Below are 15,033 nucleotides of genomic sequence, written 5' to 3'. Positions count from 1 at the left end.
CACCACAATCCTGTCCCTGTCCAGCTGGGACCGTGCGACCATGGTGATTTTGACGCTTTGGGTCGAGCCTTTTCCTCCTCGAATGATTTTGTGGTGCGAGGGTGGGGTTAAAGTTGAATCAAAGTGCCCGTTAACGCAATCTGGGCCTTTTCTCCCCAAACGAAGCTGCTTTATTCACTTTGTCCATTTGAGTCGTACCCAGTGAAGGAACCTTGTGGCAGCGAAGATGAACCCGTTGGTACCGACGCTCGGAAAGGACCCGGTTACCGGCGGATGGGTAGGAGCGATTTATACACCTTCTAAATTAAAAACAAAGCTTTATATTTATTTTCCTTTCCCTTCTTTTCCTGCTGCGTTTCCCCAGAGCCGCCTCTGCTCCCGGCGGCCGCGTGGGATGGGACGAGTGACAGTGACGATGTTTCCTCTCGGGGAGGTGACAGCAAATGTGTCACCAGCCGTATGTGCCACGCCGGGGATCGCGGGGCCGCACGCGCTATTTCTGGGCGCGGGGGCTTGCTCTCTTCCCCCCCAGCGCTGCATTTTTGTTATTATTACCATTATTATCATCACTTAGCGCCTTTCCTGGCGCTGGGTGGCCCGAGGTGAGCGGGGCTGATGTGCAACAGCCACGTCCCTACAGGGAGAGAGAAAGAAGCAATTTCCCTACAGCTTTGGGGACAAAAAGCCAACTGAAAGCTTCATTTTCTAGTCTGGGAGGTGTCACCGCAGCCTCGGCACCTCCCGCGCTGTCTGGCGCCGCCGGCACTCGCCGAACACAGCGCTGGGGGTGGCACGGTGGCGGCGCAGGGGACAAGGCAAGGATGCGACCCTTGGGCTGGTGTCACCGCACACCCGGGGGTGAACGGGCCCTTGGGGACACGGTTTGGGGACAGTGTTGGGGTGATGGTTGGTTGGACTCGATGGTCTCGAGGGGCTTTTCTGACCAAAACGGTTCTGCGATGAACGTTGCACATGTTGGGCGCTGGGGGAAGCTGCGGTTCCCGGTGATGGGGAGCGTCCCCCTGCGAAACCGGGTGCTGCGGTGGCATCACGCGTGTCCCCTCACCCAGCGGGGACGTGGGGCTGTCCTGCCGTGACCAAAGTTCCCAGAGTCCAGACACAGGATAAAGCCTTTGCCCAAGAGCTCCTGATAAAGCCTTTGCCCAAGAGCTCCTGATAAAGCCTTTGCCCGAGAGCTCCTGCGTTGCTCCCTGTGTGGTTGATGGGGATAATGAACGAGGGGCTGTTGCTGAGGATGATGACGGCCACGTTTTGGGGTTCAACTGGTGTGTTTATCACAGCTCAGGCCTTTTGTCAACTGGGGAGTTTGCAGCCTCCCAGTAACACGGGCTGTTCGAGGAGGAGACGAGGGCTGGGGACGGGAGAGCTTGTTCCTCCCCTGCTCTTCCTCCCTTCTCTTCCTCCCTTGCTCTTCCTCCCTTCTCTTCCTCCCTTCTCTTCCTCCCTTCTCTTCCTCCCTGCCCTTCCTCTCTGCTCTTCCTCCCTGCTCTTTCTCCCTGCCCTTCCTCCCTTCTCTTCCTCCCTGCCCTTCCTCCCTGCTCTTCCTCCCTGCTCTTCCTCCCCTGCTCTTCCTCCCCTGCTCTTCCTCCCTGCTCTTCCTCCCTGCTCTTCCCCTGCCATCCATCATTCCCTGCCACGATCACCGTGGAACTGTGTGATCAGCCGAGACCTCAACCGTACCCAAAATGCATTAGAGTTAAATAATTCAGTTACAGGGTGGAGATGGGGATCCAGGAGAGAGGCGGGAAACGCAGGGGCAGAGCTGGAGCATCCCCAGGCACCGGGCTGGGTGCTGCTCTGCCCGTCCCCGCGGTCCCAGGTGTTGCTTGGCTGGGGGGTGCAATGGGGACCCCAAATCCCAGGGCTTGGCTTACATGGGTGTTGAGCGCAGGAGCTTGGATCGCTCCTCCTGCCCCGTCCCCTGTGCGCAGCCCCCGGGGGGCTCAGGGGGGACATTGAGCCTTGTCCCCATCCCCGCAGGGCTGCCCATCTCCAGCACGGCTCCTGCCTCCATCCCATGCAGGCGGGGCTGAGGCCGGTGCTGTTTTCCTTGCGTCAAAATTAACTCCGAACATGATGGAAAAACCTTAATTTGCACTTCAAAGCGCTTTGCAGCAATCTGCCAGCGTGAGCGACGCCGGAGCTGGGACGCTCGGGATTTTTCCAGGGCCCTGTTTGCGGCACAGCGCGGTCCCCACCTGTCCCCTCCCGCCTCCCAGCCCAGCCCGGTGCCCCCGCAGCCCCCAAGAGCTGTTGGTTGCTCCAGGTCACGCACTGAAGGCAACGTGCCAGTTCCCTGGCAGAAAATCAGACTGGAACGGCCGCGCTTTGCTCGCTGAGGCCTCGGAGCAGCGCGGTGCCCGCCCGGCGTCGCCTTCCCAAAACCTCCCGGGCCTCTCGTTGTGTTTTCGGCTGGGAAACCCCCGGCGTGGTGCCCGGTTCTTGCTCCAGCCACGGGAATCACTCGGCATTGGTACCCGGTGATGCCGACCCGGGGCGGGCAGGGTCCGACTGTGACACCGGGGAGGATGCTCTGCGCGCTGAATCACCGCGGCGCTCTCCAAGCTCCATCCGAGCGATGATCCAGCAGCACTAAACACATTGCTTGGGGGGGCTCTGGGACAGGGGCCCCCGGGGGAGCTCCTTGGCTGGGGGCTTCACTCCCTTTGGGTCGCCGAGGGGGAAACAGGGGTTGGGTGAAGCCAAAAACCATCTTTGCTGGTTTTGCGGCAACACCTTTGCCCCCAGCCCAGCATGGGATGGAAGCAGCTGCCCAGGATGCAGGATGTGCTGCGGTGACACCTCCTGCACCACGGGGGCTCCGCTTGTCCCCTGGGTCCCCCAGTGGGATGGGACGAGGCCTTGGCAGTGACGCTTGTGCCACCGGGGCCATCCGATGCTGTCGGTCTGTCTGTTTGCCAGGTGTTTTGGGTCTGTCTGTCCAGGCCTCGCGGTTGGGGGGTGCCAGGCTGGCAGTGACACTCCAACCCGGGGGGGCGCAGGGTCTGTCCCCCGCAGCACGGGCGGCAGCGGCGAAAGGAGAGCAGCTATTAATAACCCTGCGCAGCACAGGGAAGAAAATGTAATTCCATAATGGAAGCAGCTCCGAGAGAACAATTCAGGGAATAAAATGTTCTCAGAAGGGGGAAGGGGGGAGGCGAGCCCATCCCAGCCCCCATGGCGTGCGGCTGCGGCGCTGCCATCGCCCCCCCACCGGGGAGGGAGAACCCCCGGCCCCCCCCAGCCCCCCCCAGCCCCCCGGGAGTCCCGGCAGCAGCGAGGGGCTGGGGGCCGCTGTGTCCTCCCGGGGCTGGGCAGGGGGTGGCGGCTCCGGGGGGTGCGGGGCAGCGTGTCCCCCCGAGCGGCCCCGGGAGCCGCCGTGCCCGGGGGTGGCGGGGATGGGGGGGGGCAGCCCCGGGGGCGGCACCGGGCCGGGGGGAGGGGCTGGCGGCCGCCCGGTGCCCACGTGGTTTCGCGGTGTCTCCGGAGCGGAAGAAACGGCGGCCGGGGCTGCGGCGGGGGCGGCCGGGACCGACACGACACCGGCACCGCATCCCGGCGGGCGCTGCCGCGTCGCATCGCATCGCATCGTATCGTATCGTATCGTATCACCGGTGAGTGCGGGGCCGGGGCCGGGAGGGGATAACCGGGCTGCCCCCGCCCCACCGGGGCCTGTCGCCTCCGGTCACCATCGCGTCCCCGTGTCCATCCCCATCTCCATCCCCATCTCCCCCCGCGGCTCCATCCCCGGCTCGGCCCCGGACCCTCCCGCATCCCCGATCCCGTCCGGCGCGGTGCGACACCGGGCAGGGCCGGGCGCGCTCGGGGAGGCTGCACCGGAGGCACCGGAGCCTCCGCAGGCCGGGCCACCCCCCCCCACCGCCCACCGGCGCCCGCGACCCCCGCCCGGGCTGAGCCGCCTGCCCGGGCCCCGCGCCCGCGGCCGGGGGCACGTTCGCTGCCCGGTTCGCTTCCCGGTTCACACGCCGGTTCGCAGCCCGTCCACGCTCCCTCGGGGCCGTGGCCCCGTGTCCCGGGCTCCTCGCCCCGCCGCAGCGGGGACGGTGCCCGGGGAGGTGACAGCGCTGGGGAGGGGGCTGCGCCGGGGCAGCGCTGCGCGGCTGGGGCGGCTGCTCCGGGGCCACGGTACGGCCGAGCACGTCTCCCCAGCCGCCCAAGCGGGGCCGTGCTGGGGGCCGAGCAGCTGCGTGGAGTGTCCCCCCATATGGAGCTGAGTGCTGGCACCGCGGTGGCATCTGCTCCCTGGCACAGCCCGTCCCCATCCCTGTCTCCATCCCCACTGCCGCTCACCGGCCGAGCCTTCGCGCCGTGTCCCGGTGCCGCGGAGCTGCAGCCCCATTTTCGCTCTCTCTAAAGGTATCTGTAGGCCTCGAGGAGGGATCATCGGCTGGGAACGCAGAGGGAGCGCAACCGGTGCCGTGGGGTCCTCCACCGTTAGCCCTGGAACCTAATGATAACGCTGCCGTCTCCCACTGACCCTGTCGTGGCCGATCTGAGCGCCCGCCCGCCGCGGCTCCCTGCCCGCGCCGCCGCCGCCTGAGACCCGCGTGCCCGCGCCGCAGCCCTGCCCAGCCCGCACCGCTTCGCCCCGCGCCCGGGGCCCGCTGCAAGGTACAGATGGGGAAACTGAGGCACAGGCTGGGGAGCAGCAGGGGGGTTTGTCTGCGTTTCACGCTCCTCGTCCCAATGGAGGCTGCAAAACACGTGGCTGTGACAGCGCTGAGCTGGGGCGGCGGGAGCAGCCGGGGGGTCTGTCCCCCAGGGCAGAGCGGGGCTGGAGGTTCCATGGGCTGGGGGAGCCCTCGGCTCAGGGGGCGCTGGGCTGTGTCCCCCCATCACCCAGCAGAAATGGCCTCTCTCTCCCAGCTTTGTGCTATGAATTATTTGTGCGGCAGCAGCTCCCGGATGTCTGCCCGAGCCGGGAAGGCTGCGCACAACCGGCGGCCACCCCGGTGACCACAGGGTCCCCACCTGGGACAGGAGGACGGTGCCAGAGCCTGCTGTGTGTGTACCAGAGCTCAGCACCGCAGCCACTGCCTCCTCGATGGCTTGAGGCACATTTTACCTGCGGGGCCGGTGCTAAATGGCAGAGCTGCTGGTGGCACCGGCTTTCGGGAGCCTCAACCGCTCCAAACCCTCCACCGGGGACAAACCCTGCGGCACCGGGTGGTGCGGCAGGGGGGCCGGGCAGGATGGGCCCCGCGGGGCGGGTGTCTCCCCGGGGCGCCAGCGGCAGCGCCGGTATTTAGGGCACGGCGCAGGCTGTGCCGCTCGGAGCGTGGGAGGGCGGGAAGCAGCTCGCGTGCCGCCGCACCGGCCGCTATTTCTGGCGCTCGCTCCCGGGGGGACGTGGGGAAAGTCACCGTGTCCCCCAGGGCTGCTCTGCCGGGGGCGCTCTCTGCACCCCCAGCTCCCACCCTCCACCCCAGCGGTGATGACTCCTGCAGTGGGGTGTGCCAGGACCCCTGTCCCCGCCTTGCCCGGTGGGGACAGAGATGATCACCTGGCCGGTGTCCCCCAATCGCCCCGGGGGACACTGAGGGGTTGGAACTGCTGCTGGTGGCCACTCTTGGGGACTGTCCTTGTCCCTGTCCCCTCCATCACCCCAGGGGCTTCGGGCTGTCCCCAGACGGGTTCATCCCGCATCACCCAGGGACCGAGGCCACAGCGTCACCGTTGTCTGTCTGTCCGTCCGCTCCACCACCGCAGGCAGGACATGGACTCCATGTTCGAGGACGACATCAGCATCCTGACGCCGGAGGCGCTGGGGCCGGACGAGGACTGGCTGGACAGCCCCAACACCGACCTCTCGGGTGAGATGTGCTCGGCCTCGCACTTCGCCCTCATCACCGCCTATGACGACATCAAGAACCGGCTGACGGGGCTGGAGAGGGAGAATTCCACGCTCAAGCGCCGGCTCAAGATGTACGAGGTCAAGGTGAGGGTTCGGGGGGGCCAGGAGGGGCACGGGGCCGGGGGTCCCGGCTGAGCCCCCTGCCCCGCGGCCGCAGTACCCGCTGATCGGCGAGTTCGGCGAGGAGCACATCTTCTCCCTCTACGAGGCCAAGGAGACGTCGCTGCTCAAGAGCGAGAAGGCGTCACTGCAACAGCAGCTCAACCAGTTCCAGCACGAGGTGAGCGGGGCTGGCGGGGCTGGGGGACACGGGGGGTCCCCGAACTGCCCACTCACCCCCCCCTGCATCCCCGGCAGCTGCAGAAGAGCAAAGAGCGGGAGGAGCAGCTGGAGGAGATGATCCAGGCGTACGAGAAGCTCTGTGTGGAGAAGGCGGATCTGGAGACCGAGCTGGGAGAGATGGTGGGTGCTGGTGGGGACCGGTGCCTGGGGACGTCAGGGTCCCCTTCCCCGAAACATGTGCTGAGCAGGTTGATTCTCCATCCCGTGGAGCAGCCGGGACTCGGTGGGGATGCGGGGCTGGGGGGATTGTGGCTGCTCCCCCCGTTGTGGCCACATTGGGGTTGTGATGGCCAAGGCTTTGTCCCTGTCCCCCTCCCGCCTCCCAGGGGGTGCTCCCGGCTCCAGCGCGGCTCAGGGTCACCCCAACACCCCTGGCTTCCACCACCCACCCCCTGTGACACTCTGCCTGCTGGGGGTGTCACCACCACCATGCCACCCTCTCCTGGGCTGGGGGCAGATCCCCCATTGCCCTGCTGGGACCAGCACCACGGGGACCCCAATCACGGGGTGTGCCAGGGGACAGGATGAACTCTGGGCAGGGGTGCAATGCTCATGGGGCTCAGCCGTGTCCCCCTTCACTCCCTGAGCAGCGGGCGCTGGTGGAGACACATCTGAGCCGCATCCGGAGCCTGGAGCAGCAGCTGCGGCAGCGCGACGGTGGCACCTTCCCAGGGCTGGGGACCCCGCTGCCGGGCCAGGACGTGCCTTTCCTCACCCTGCACCCCAACCCCAGCCTGACCCACGGTGAGCTGCCCCCTCCCCGCCCTGCGGTGCCCCCGGGCTGAGCGTGCCGGGGGGCTGAGCGTGCCGGGAGGCTGAGCGTGCCGTGCCGCAGTGCTGGAGCGCGCCGGGGGCTGGCAGAGCCGGGGGCTGGAGGCCGAGCTGGAGGCGGCGCGGCAGGAGAGCCAGCGCGCCCAGCACCGCGAGGAGCAGCTCAAGGCCGAGTGCGAGCGGCTGCAGGCGGAGCTGAAGCACCTGCAGGACACCCGGGAGCAGGTATGGGGCAGCGTCCGGCCATGGGGACCCCCCAGCCCCCTGGGTGGGGGTCCAGGTGCTGACGGGGTGTCCGCTCTCCCCAGGAGCAGTCGGAGCGGGACATGGCCTGGGTGAAGAAGGTGGGCGACGACCAGTAAGTACTGGGGGCGGACTGGGGCGCGGTGGGATGGTCCCCCCGCTGGCAGAGAGGGGCTGGGGAGCAGGTGGGATCCCGCACCCCGAATTCCCCGCTGCTCCCGGGCGTTCGGAGCTGGGCTGTGGGGTGGCCATGGTTTGGATCCAGCACCGCCCAGGCTACGCGGTGCCGGCTCGGTGGCTGTGCCGCTGCCTCCAGAGGGCACTGACGGCTTGTGGCTGCCGAGCGGCACCGTACAGCACCGTGCAGCACCGAGCTGTGCTGTGCAGCACCGTACAGCACCGTGCAGCACTGTGCAGTACCGTACAGCATCACACAGCACTGTACAGCACCATACAGCTGTGTACGGCACTGTACAGCATCATACAGCACTGGACGGCTCCATACAGCACTGTACAGCATCCTACAGCACTGTACAGCACCGTACAGCTCTATACGGCACCGTACAGCACTGTACAGCATCATACAGCACTGTACAGCACCGTACGGCTCCATACGGCACCGTACAGCACTGTACAGCATCATACAGCACAGAGCTGTGCCGTGCAGCACCGTACAGCCCCGGTATGTCGCTTTTCGCAACAGTGCAACCCATGCGGAGCCGTCGCGGTGCCGGTGCCGAGTCCCTCGCGTCTCTTCCTGCCCTCCCCCTCGCTGCAGCTGTGAGCTCTGGGGGCTCCATCAGAGTCCCCCCAGGTGCTGGGACAGGGACTGAGCCTCCCAGATTTGAGGTTTCAACCAAGACACCCCCAAGGAGAGGAGGGGAGAGCTGGGGGATGCGGTGCAGCTGTGCCGGACCCTGTAACCCCGGTGTGAGGGTGCAGCTCCGTGCCATTGCCAAGACTCCTAAAATCAGCCGTCTGTGCCCCGTTTAACGAGGCAGCAGCGGCATCACCCCGCTGTCCTCGCTCGCGTGTCCCCGCCGCGGGACGTGGCACCCCCGTCCCCCCCGTGCGGTGTCGCCGGGCTGGCATCGTGGCCCCTCGGGGCACGTCGGGCTGTGGACAGATAAAAGGTGACACGCGGGGACAGGGCTGGGGAAGGGACGGGGTGTTTGGGGTGGCTTTACCCCCCCCTCCTTTTTCTCAAGGTGTCGGATGCTTTTGCCGTTTCTTGTCTCCCCGGTGTAAATCAGCACGGGGGACTCGGGGGGGGGGCAGCCATTCCGTCCCCCACCCCCCCAACATCCAACCCCCACCGAGAAATAAAACTCCAAATACCATAATCAACATTTCCCAAACCCACCTTGTTTTCAAGCCCAACTCCCCCAGGTCACAGTGGGGAAACTGAGGCACAGCTGGTTCCATGCCGCTCACCCACAGGCCTGGGGGCACCTTCCCCCGCCCCCCCCGGGCACAGCCGCGCTCTTTTCTTGTAAATACGGCGCTTTTTTGTAACCCGCTCCTCTCCACCACTATTTTTTTTGCTCTGAAATGTGCTTTATCGGCACTTTCTATCTCCGGGTGCCTTTTTTTGGCTGGTTTTTGCCGAATTAGTCAGCGTGCCGCTGCGGCGCCAGCAGGTGGGGGGTCCCTCCACCCCCTCCCCGTTTTGATAGTTTTGTGGGGTTTGTTTGATTTGCTTTGGGTTTGGTGGGGTTTTTTCTTTGGTTGGATTTGGTTTGGTTTTGCGTTTCTTCCCCACTCTTTTGGTGGGATTTGGGGGGTTTTGATGAATTTCGCACCCACGGGTGCCCGTGCCGGGGCTGCTGCTGTGATTGTCCGTCCCCTACGGCAATGGGGTGTCATTTGCCGGGGGGGGGACACACGGGGCAGGCGTGGGCGGCCGCGTTTTCGGCGGCTGTTTTGTTCTCACGCCTTATCTGCAGCTGCGTATCAAAAACTCGTGGTTTTTGCCCTGAAACGGAGCTTTTCAGAAGGTGGGGGGCACCAAGGCACCAAAGGAGGGTGCAGGAGGGATGCAATGTGGGTAGGGGTCCCAGTGGGTGCCCTGGGTGTCCCCCTGCCCTGTGCTGTGGTTTTGGTGCTTCCTCCCTGTGCCTTGGTGTGAATTTGGGGGTGGTTGAAACCCAGTGGCGGCACTGGGGGAACTGGGACCCCCCCGGTGTCTGTACTGGGGTCCCGGGCTCAGAGCCCCATGCCCATACTGGCTCACAGGGGGAAACTGAGGCAGGAGAGATGGCCCCGTGGGGGCTCAGGGACGTCCCCAGTGCACATGTCCTCAGTGCCACCCTGGCCAGGCCGTGGGGACCCTGGGGACATGACATGGGGGGTGGGCTGGGGAAATGTCTTTTGCTCTTTTGCTCTCTTTTTCACTTTCTTTTGCTCTCTTTCTCTCTCTTATTATTATTTTCTTTTCTCTGTTTCTTCTTTTTCTCTTTTTTTCTTTTTATTTTTTCTCTCCTTTTTCTACTTTCTTTTTATGTTTTTTCTTTTATTCTATTTCTTTTCCTTTTCTCTCCTTTTTTTTTCTTATTTTTCTTCTCTCTTTTCTTTTTCTTATTTTTTTCTTCTCTTTCTTATTTTTCTCTCTTTTCTTTTCTTTTCTTTTCTTTTCTTTTCTTTTCTTTTCTTTTCTTTTCTTTTCTTTTCTTTTTTTTCTTTCCTTTCCTTTCCTTTCCTTTCCTTTCCTTTCCTTTCCTTTCCTTTCCTTTCCTTTCCTTTCCTTTCCTTTCCTTTCCTTTCCTTTCCTTTCCTTTCCTTTCCTTTCCTTTCCTTTCCTTTCCTTTCCTTTCCTTTCCTTTCCTTTCCTTTCCTTTCCTTTCCTCTCTTTTCTTCCTCTTTTCTTCCTCTTTTCTTTCTCTTTTCTTTCTCTTTTCTTTCTCTTTTCTCTCTCTTTTCTCTCTCTTTTCTTTCTCTTTTCTCTTTTCTCTTTTCTTTTCTTTTCTTTTCTTTTCTTTTCTTTTCTTTTCTTTTCTTTTCTTTTCTTTTCTTTTCTTTCTTTCTCTCTTCTCTTCTCTTCTTTCTCTTCTCTTCTCTTCTCTTCTCTTCTCTTCTCTTCTCTTCTCTTCTCTTCTCTTCTCTTCTCTTCTCTTCTCTTCTCTTCTCTTCTCTTCTCTTCTCTTCTTCTCTTCTCTTCTCTTCTTTCTCTTCTCTTCTCTCTCTTCTCTTCTCTTTCTCTTTTCTTTCTCTTTTCTTTCTCTTTCTCTTCTTTCTCTTATTTTTTCTTTTTATTTTTCTATTTCTCTTCTCTTTTTTTCTCCTTTTCTTTTTCTTCTCTTATTTTTTCTTTTTCTTTTCTTTTCCTTTCCTTATTTCTCTTCTATTTCCCCCTTTTCCTTCCTTCCTTTCCCTCCCCTGTCCCCCCCGACGCGCTGACAGGCGGGCGGGCCGGGCCAGACCTGTCGGCTGCGGTTACGAGCGGCGGCTCCCGGGTCCCCGCGGTGTCACAACGGCTCAGCCGGATCCCCCGCACGGCGCGGGGGGACGCGCGGAGCCCCCAGCCCCACGGGGCCCTCGGGACGCGGCTTCTCCCGTCGCATCACCGCGGAGAACGTGCTTTTTGAAAAGCGACACCCAACCTGGGTGGGGGGAAAACCGATGACTTTGGCGGGGGGACCCGTCTCCCGCCCCGGGGCGCAATGCCGCAACTTTTCCCTTTTGAGTTAAAAACCTGAGTATGGGTTAGATTTGGGGGATGCCCCATGGCATGGGCTGATTGGCCCCCGGTGACACTTTGTCCCCTCCACAGGGTGAACCTGGCGCTGGCCTACACGGAGCTGACGGAGGAGCTGTGCCGACTGCGCAACCTCAGCGCCCTGCAGAGCCAGATCCTGCGCGCGCTGCTGCAGGACAAGAGCCTCAACGGCGGTGAGGGGGGTGAAAAGTGGGGAGAGCCCCCTGGCTGCCCTGGTGGTCCCGCTGGGGCTGAGCTCCTGCCTGTGTCCATCCCAGGGAAAGTCCCTTCCCTGGAGCATCCCACCCTGGGGACATCTTCTCCAGGAGTATCCCTGCCCCAGAGTATCCCTCTCCAGGAGCATTCCTCCCCCAGGGTCATCCCTCTTCAGGAGCTTCCCACCCCTGGAGCATCCCTTTCCAGAAGTATCCCTCCCCAAGGAGCATCCAACCTGGAGCATCCATCCAACCTGGAGCATCCCTTTCCAGATGTATCCCTCCCAAGGAGCATCCAACCTGGAGCATCCATCCAACCTGGAGCATCCGTCTCCAAGAGCATCCCTTGCCCCTGAGCATCCCTCTCCAGAATATCCTGCCCCAGAATACCCCTGTCCTGGAGTATCCCTGTTCCAGAAGTATCCCTCCCCAAGGAGCATCCAACCTGGAGCATCCCTACCCCAGAGCATCTTTCTCCAGAATATCCCTGCCCCAGAATATCCCTCTCCAGGAGTATCCCTCGCTGGAGTATCCCACCCCCAGAACGTTCCTCCCCAGAACGTCCCTCCCTGGAGCATCCCTCCTGCCGGGGGTCCCCACAGCTGCATCCCCATCTCGATCCGGGATGCAGATGGGTGCCAAGGGGTATTTTCTGTGTCCCCAAGCTGACGTGGCATATTTTCTGTGCTCCCCACTCCGTTTCTCCCCGCAGGCCAGCGCCACTCCCCGCTGTCCCAGTGCCATTCCCCGGCCCAGCAGCGCCGCTCGCCTGCCCCGCAGTGCCCCTCGCCCGCTGCGCCGGGGCGGCCGCCGGCACCGCAGTGCCAGTCGCCAGCACTGCAGCGGCGCTCGCCGGGCCCCCCCAGCCAGTCACCGGCCCAGCAGCGCCGCTCGCCGGCCCCCGCGCCCTGCCAGTCCCCCGCCCCGCAGCGCCGCTCCCCGGTGCCACCCGCCAACCAGTCGCCCGCCCAGCAGCGCCGGTCCCCGGTGCCACCATCCTGCCCATCCCCGGCTTCGGCGTCACCGCACCGGCTGCCCGGCGAGAGGATGGAGCTGGGCTATGCCAAACCCTCCAGCCGGCACGTCAAGGCGGGTTTCCAGGGACGCCGCAGCTACTCGGAGGTGACGAACGTGGCCCTGTACCAGCAGAGCCGCTCGCTCTGGCTGCAGCCCGAAGCCTCCACGCTCCCCAAGCACCGGCCCTATGGCGACGTGTACCTGGGGGGCGCGGGGGCCCCGCTGAGCGCCCGCCCGCCCTTCGAGGAGCACGTGCGCTTTGAGAAGCAATCGTCGGACGAGGAGGAGTGGGGGGTCCCCAGCCCCCCCAGCCCCGAGGCGGGGGCCATCCGCTGCGCCTCCTTCTGCGCCGGCTTCCCCGACGCCGATGCCGCGCACCGATCGGCCGCTGCCTACGCCCGGGCAGAGCACGCGCAGTCCTGGCCCTCCATCAATGTAAGCGGGACCCCCCCCAAACCGGGGGCATGTTGGGGTGGGTTGAGCCCTGGGACGCCCCCGCCGGGCTGCAGGGCGATGACCCCATGGCGTGCCTCAGTTTCCCCGACTGCATGGCATCCAGGCTGCACACAGGGGCTGCAGGGAAGGACAGCAGGATGTGGGCGGTGTGGGGAGCGGGCGGTGGGCTCAGCACCCCCTGTGCCTCCCCCACAGCTGCTGCTGGAGACGGGGGACTCGGAGGTGCGGAGCTGCCCGCTGTGCCAGCTGGCCTTCCCCATCGGCTACCCCGACGACGCGCTGGTCAAGCACATCGACTCGCACCTGGAGAACAGCAAGATCTGAGCCTGCCCCCCCCGCTCCCCCATCTCTGGATGCTGCATGAGAACACACCGGGAGCCCCCTGGCTCCCGAAATACCTCCAAGTCTTCAGTAGCTACGGAAAGACTGATCCCCCCCAACGCCAGAGCCCCCCCAAAGTGGGCTCCTCCGCGCCCGCCCCGTCCCTGCGCCCGCAGTGGGTTGGGATGTTCAAAGCGGGGTGGCAGGGTGACTCGTCTACACCCTTGGGTGTCACCTGCACCCCTGGGTGTCACCTGCGCCCGTGGGTGCCGCTGTCTGATCTCAGGGAGGATTCGAGGGGCCGGGTCCCGGATCCGGCCCCCAGGACGCGAGTGAAGGGAAGGGGCTGCCCCCGCCCCAGGGGTCACAGGTGGGTCTGGGGGGTGCTGGGGGGGCAGCTGCTTGTTCTCAGTCCCCTCACATCATCCCACCAGTTCAAACATCTTCTACATTAAAAGCCGCCCCCCCCAGCCCCATTTCTACCCCCTCCCCACAACGATGCTGCTGAGAAACGACCCCCCAAGGTGCAGCATGGACCCCCCCACGGCTCTGCGGGGGCTCTCAGGGCTTCCCCCCACCAAGGCCACGGTGAGCCTTGGTCACAGCCCCTGTGTCCCCCCACAGCCTGGGGACAGCACAGCCCCCACCCCATCACCCCATCCCCTCCACGTTCAATCTACCTCAAAGCTGCCAGGAGAGGGGGTGTCCCCCCCCACACCGAGCTGCTCCGCGCTGCATGTCCCCCCTGTGCCACGGCGCGCACCCCCGCACCCCCGGGGCTCGGCCGCGGGTGCCCCCACTGCACCCCGGGCAGAGGGACCCGCTCCCCGCAACGCCACCGACCCCAATAAAACCATCCAGCACCCGCAACGCCGTGGGGGGGCCGAGCTGTGTCCTCTCTTCGGGTCCCCGGGGAGGGAGGCGGGGGGCAGGCGGTGGGTGACACCCCCAGGGCTGGGGACAGGGCAGGGGACGAGCCGGTGCTGCCACATCCAGCCCTGTGTGGCACAGCTCGTGTCACCAGGGCTCAGCCGCGGGGGTGACGGGGTTCAGGGTGCCTGTTGGAGTGACCTGCACCCCCGTTCCCGGCACAGCGACACGTTTTGGGTTTCCTGGCCTGGCAGGTGACAAGAAATGGGGCAATTAAAAGCAAAACGAAAACCGTCGCCAGCCCTGGGGTGGTGACAGTGGGAACACGGCCAAGCCCCGGCCGCACGGTGCCAGCACCGGTGTGTGGCCACAGCGGCGTGTTCAGGGTCCCCTGCAGCTGGGGACATGGGGACATCCCCCCCGGGATTGGCCCAGCCCTGGGGTGGGCGCGGGGGTTGTGGCAGCGATGGTGCCAGCACGGTGCTGGGCTGGGCTCATCCTGGTGGCACGATGGCATGTCCCCAAGCTGTCACTCCGGTAACGCGCAATGTCCCCAGGGTGACACGTGAGGGATAAAAGGGACGTGGGGACCCCCCTCGGGTGACCGAGGTGCCGTGGGGGCAGCGTGTGACCCTGGGGGGACCATGGAGGACGCGAAGAGTCTGCGAGGTGCTGGGTGAGCGGAGCGGTGAGTGGGGCTGTGTCGGGGGGATGGGGGGGGGCCCTGGGCGTGACGCTGGGGTGACGGTCACAGAGCATCCCCGGTGCGGGACGGCTCCTCCGTGTTATTGTAGGGCCTGCAGCCTCCCCGCCTGCGCACTGGGGGGTCAGGGGGGCCCCTCGGGCTGATTTTGCACCCTGTGGGAATAGGGGTGCACGTCCTCGGCGCTGAGACCCCCTTAAAGTGGGCTGCTTGTGAGCAACCCGGCTCTGTCTGTCACATCCGTGTGACGAGTTGTGACCGTTCTCTGGCCCCTCTGCCCCGGGGAGGCTGCGGTGGGTGGTGGGGGCTCCGTCCCGGCTCCCCCAGCCCCGAGCAGGGTGCGGAGCCGGTTCCCAGCCACCGCAGCACGATGGTGTGAAGGAGATACGCTCATAGCAGCACCGATGCGCTCACAGCAGCGCCGTTATCACCGGAGCATCTTGCATCGGACGGGGGGGGCGGGAAGAGCAGCCCCTGCCCAGGGCTGAGCCGGATCCGGCCCCCC

The 15,033-nt window shown here is 64.2% G+C and overlaps 1 protein-coding gene across 1 annotated transcript; it reads left to right on the top strand.

The window, feature by feature from the left end:
- Positions 1-5,758: 5,758 nt before the first annotated feature.
- TBKBP1 (TBK1 binding protein 1) lies at positions 5,759-12,958 on the top strand (the record flags this gene model as incomplete). Its single annotated transcript, XM_080360055.1, has 9 exons — positions 5,759-5,980; positions 6,054-6,176; positions 6,254-6,358; positions 6,829-6,982; positions 7,074-7,246; positions 7,318-7,367; positions 11,022-11,140; positions 11,874-12,613; positions 12,830-12,958. The coding sequence occupies 9 exons, from the start codon at positions 5,759-5,761 to the stop codon at positions 12,956-12,958; spliced, it is 1,815 nt and encodes a 604-aa protein (XP_080216181.1).
- Between the last annotated feature and the right edge of the window lie 2,075 nt (positions 12,959-15,033).

This window comes from Nesoenas mayeri (genome assembly GCF_963082525.1).
Source record: "Nesoenas mayeri genome assembly, chromosome: 26".
NCBI lineage: Eukaryota > Metazoa > Chordata > Aves > Columbiformes > Columbidae > Nesoenas > Nesoenas mayeri.
Note: the sequence above shows the minus strand (reverse complement) of the source record. Positions and strands in the feature narration are given on the sequence as shown.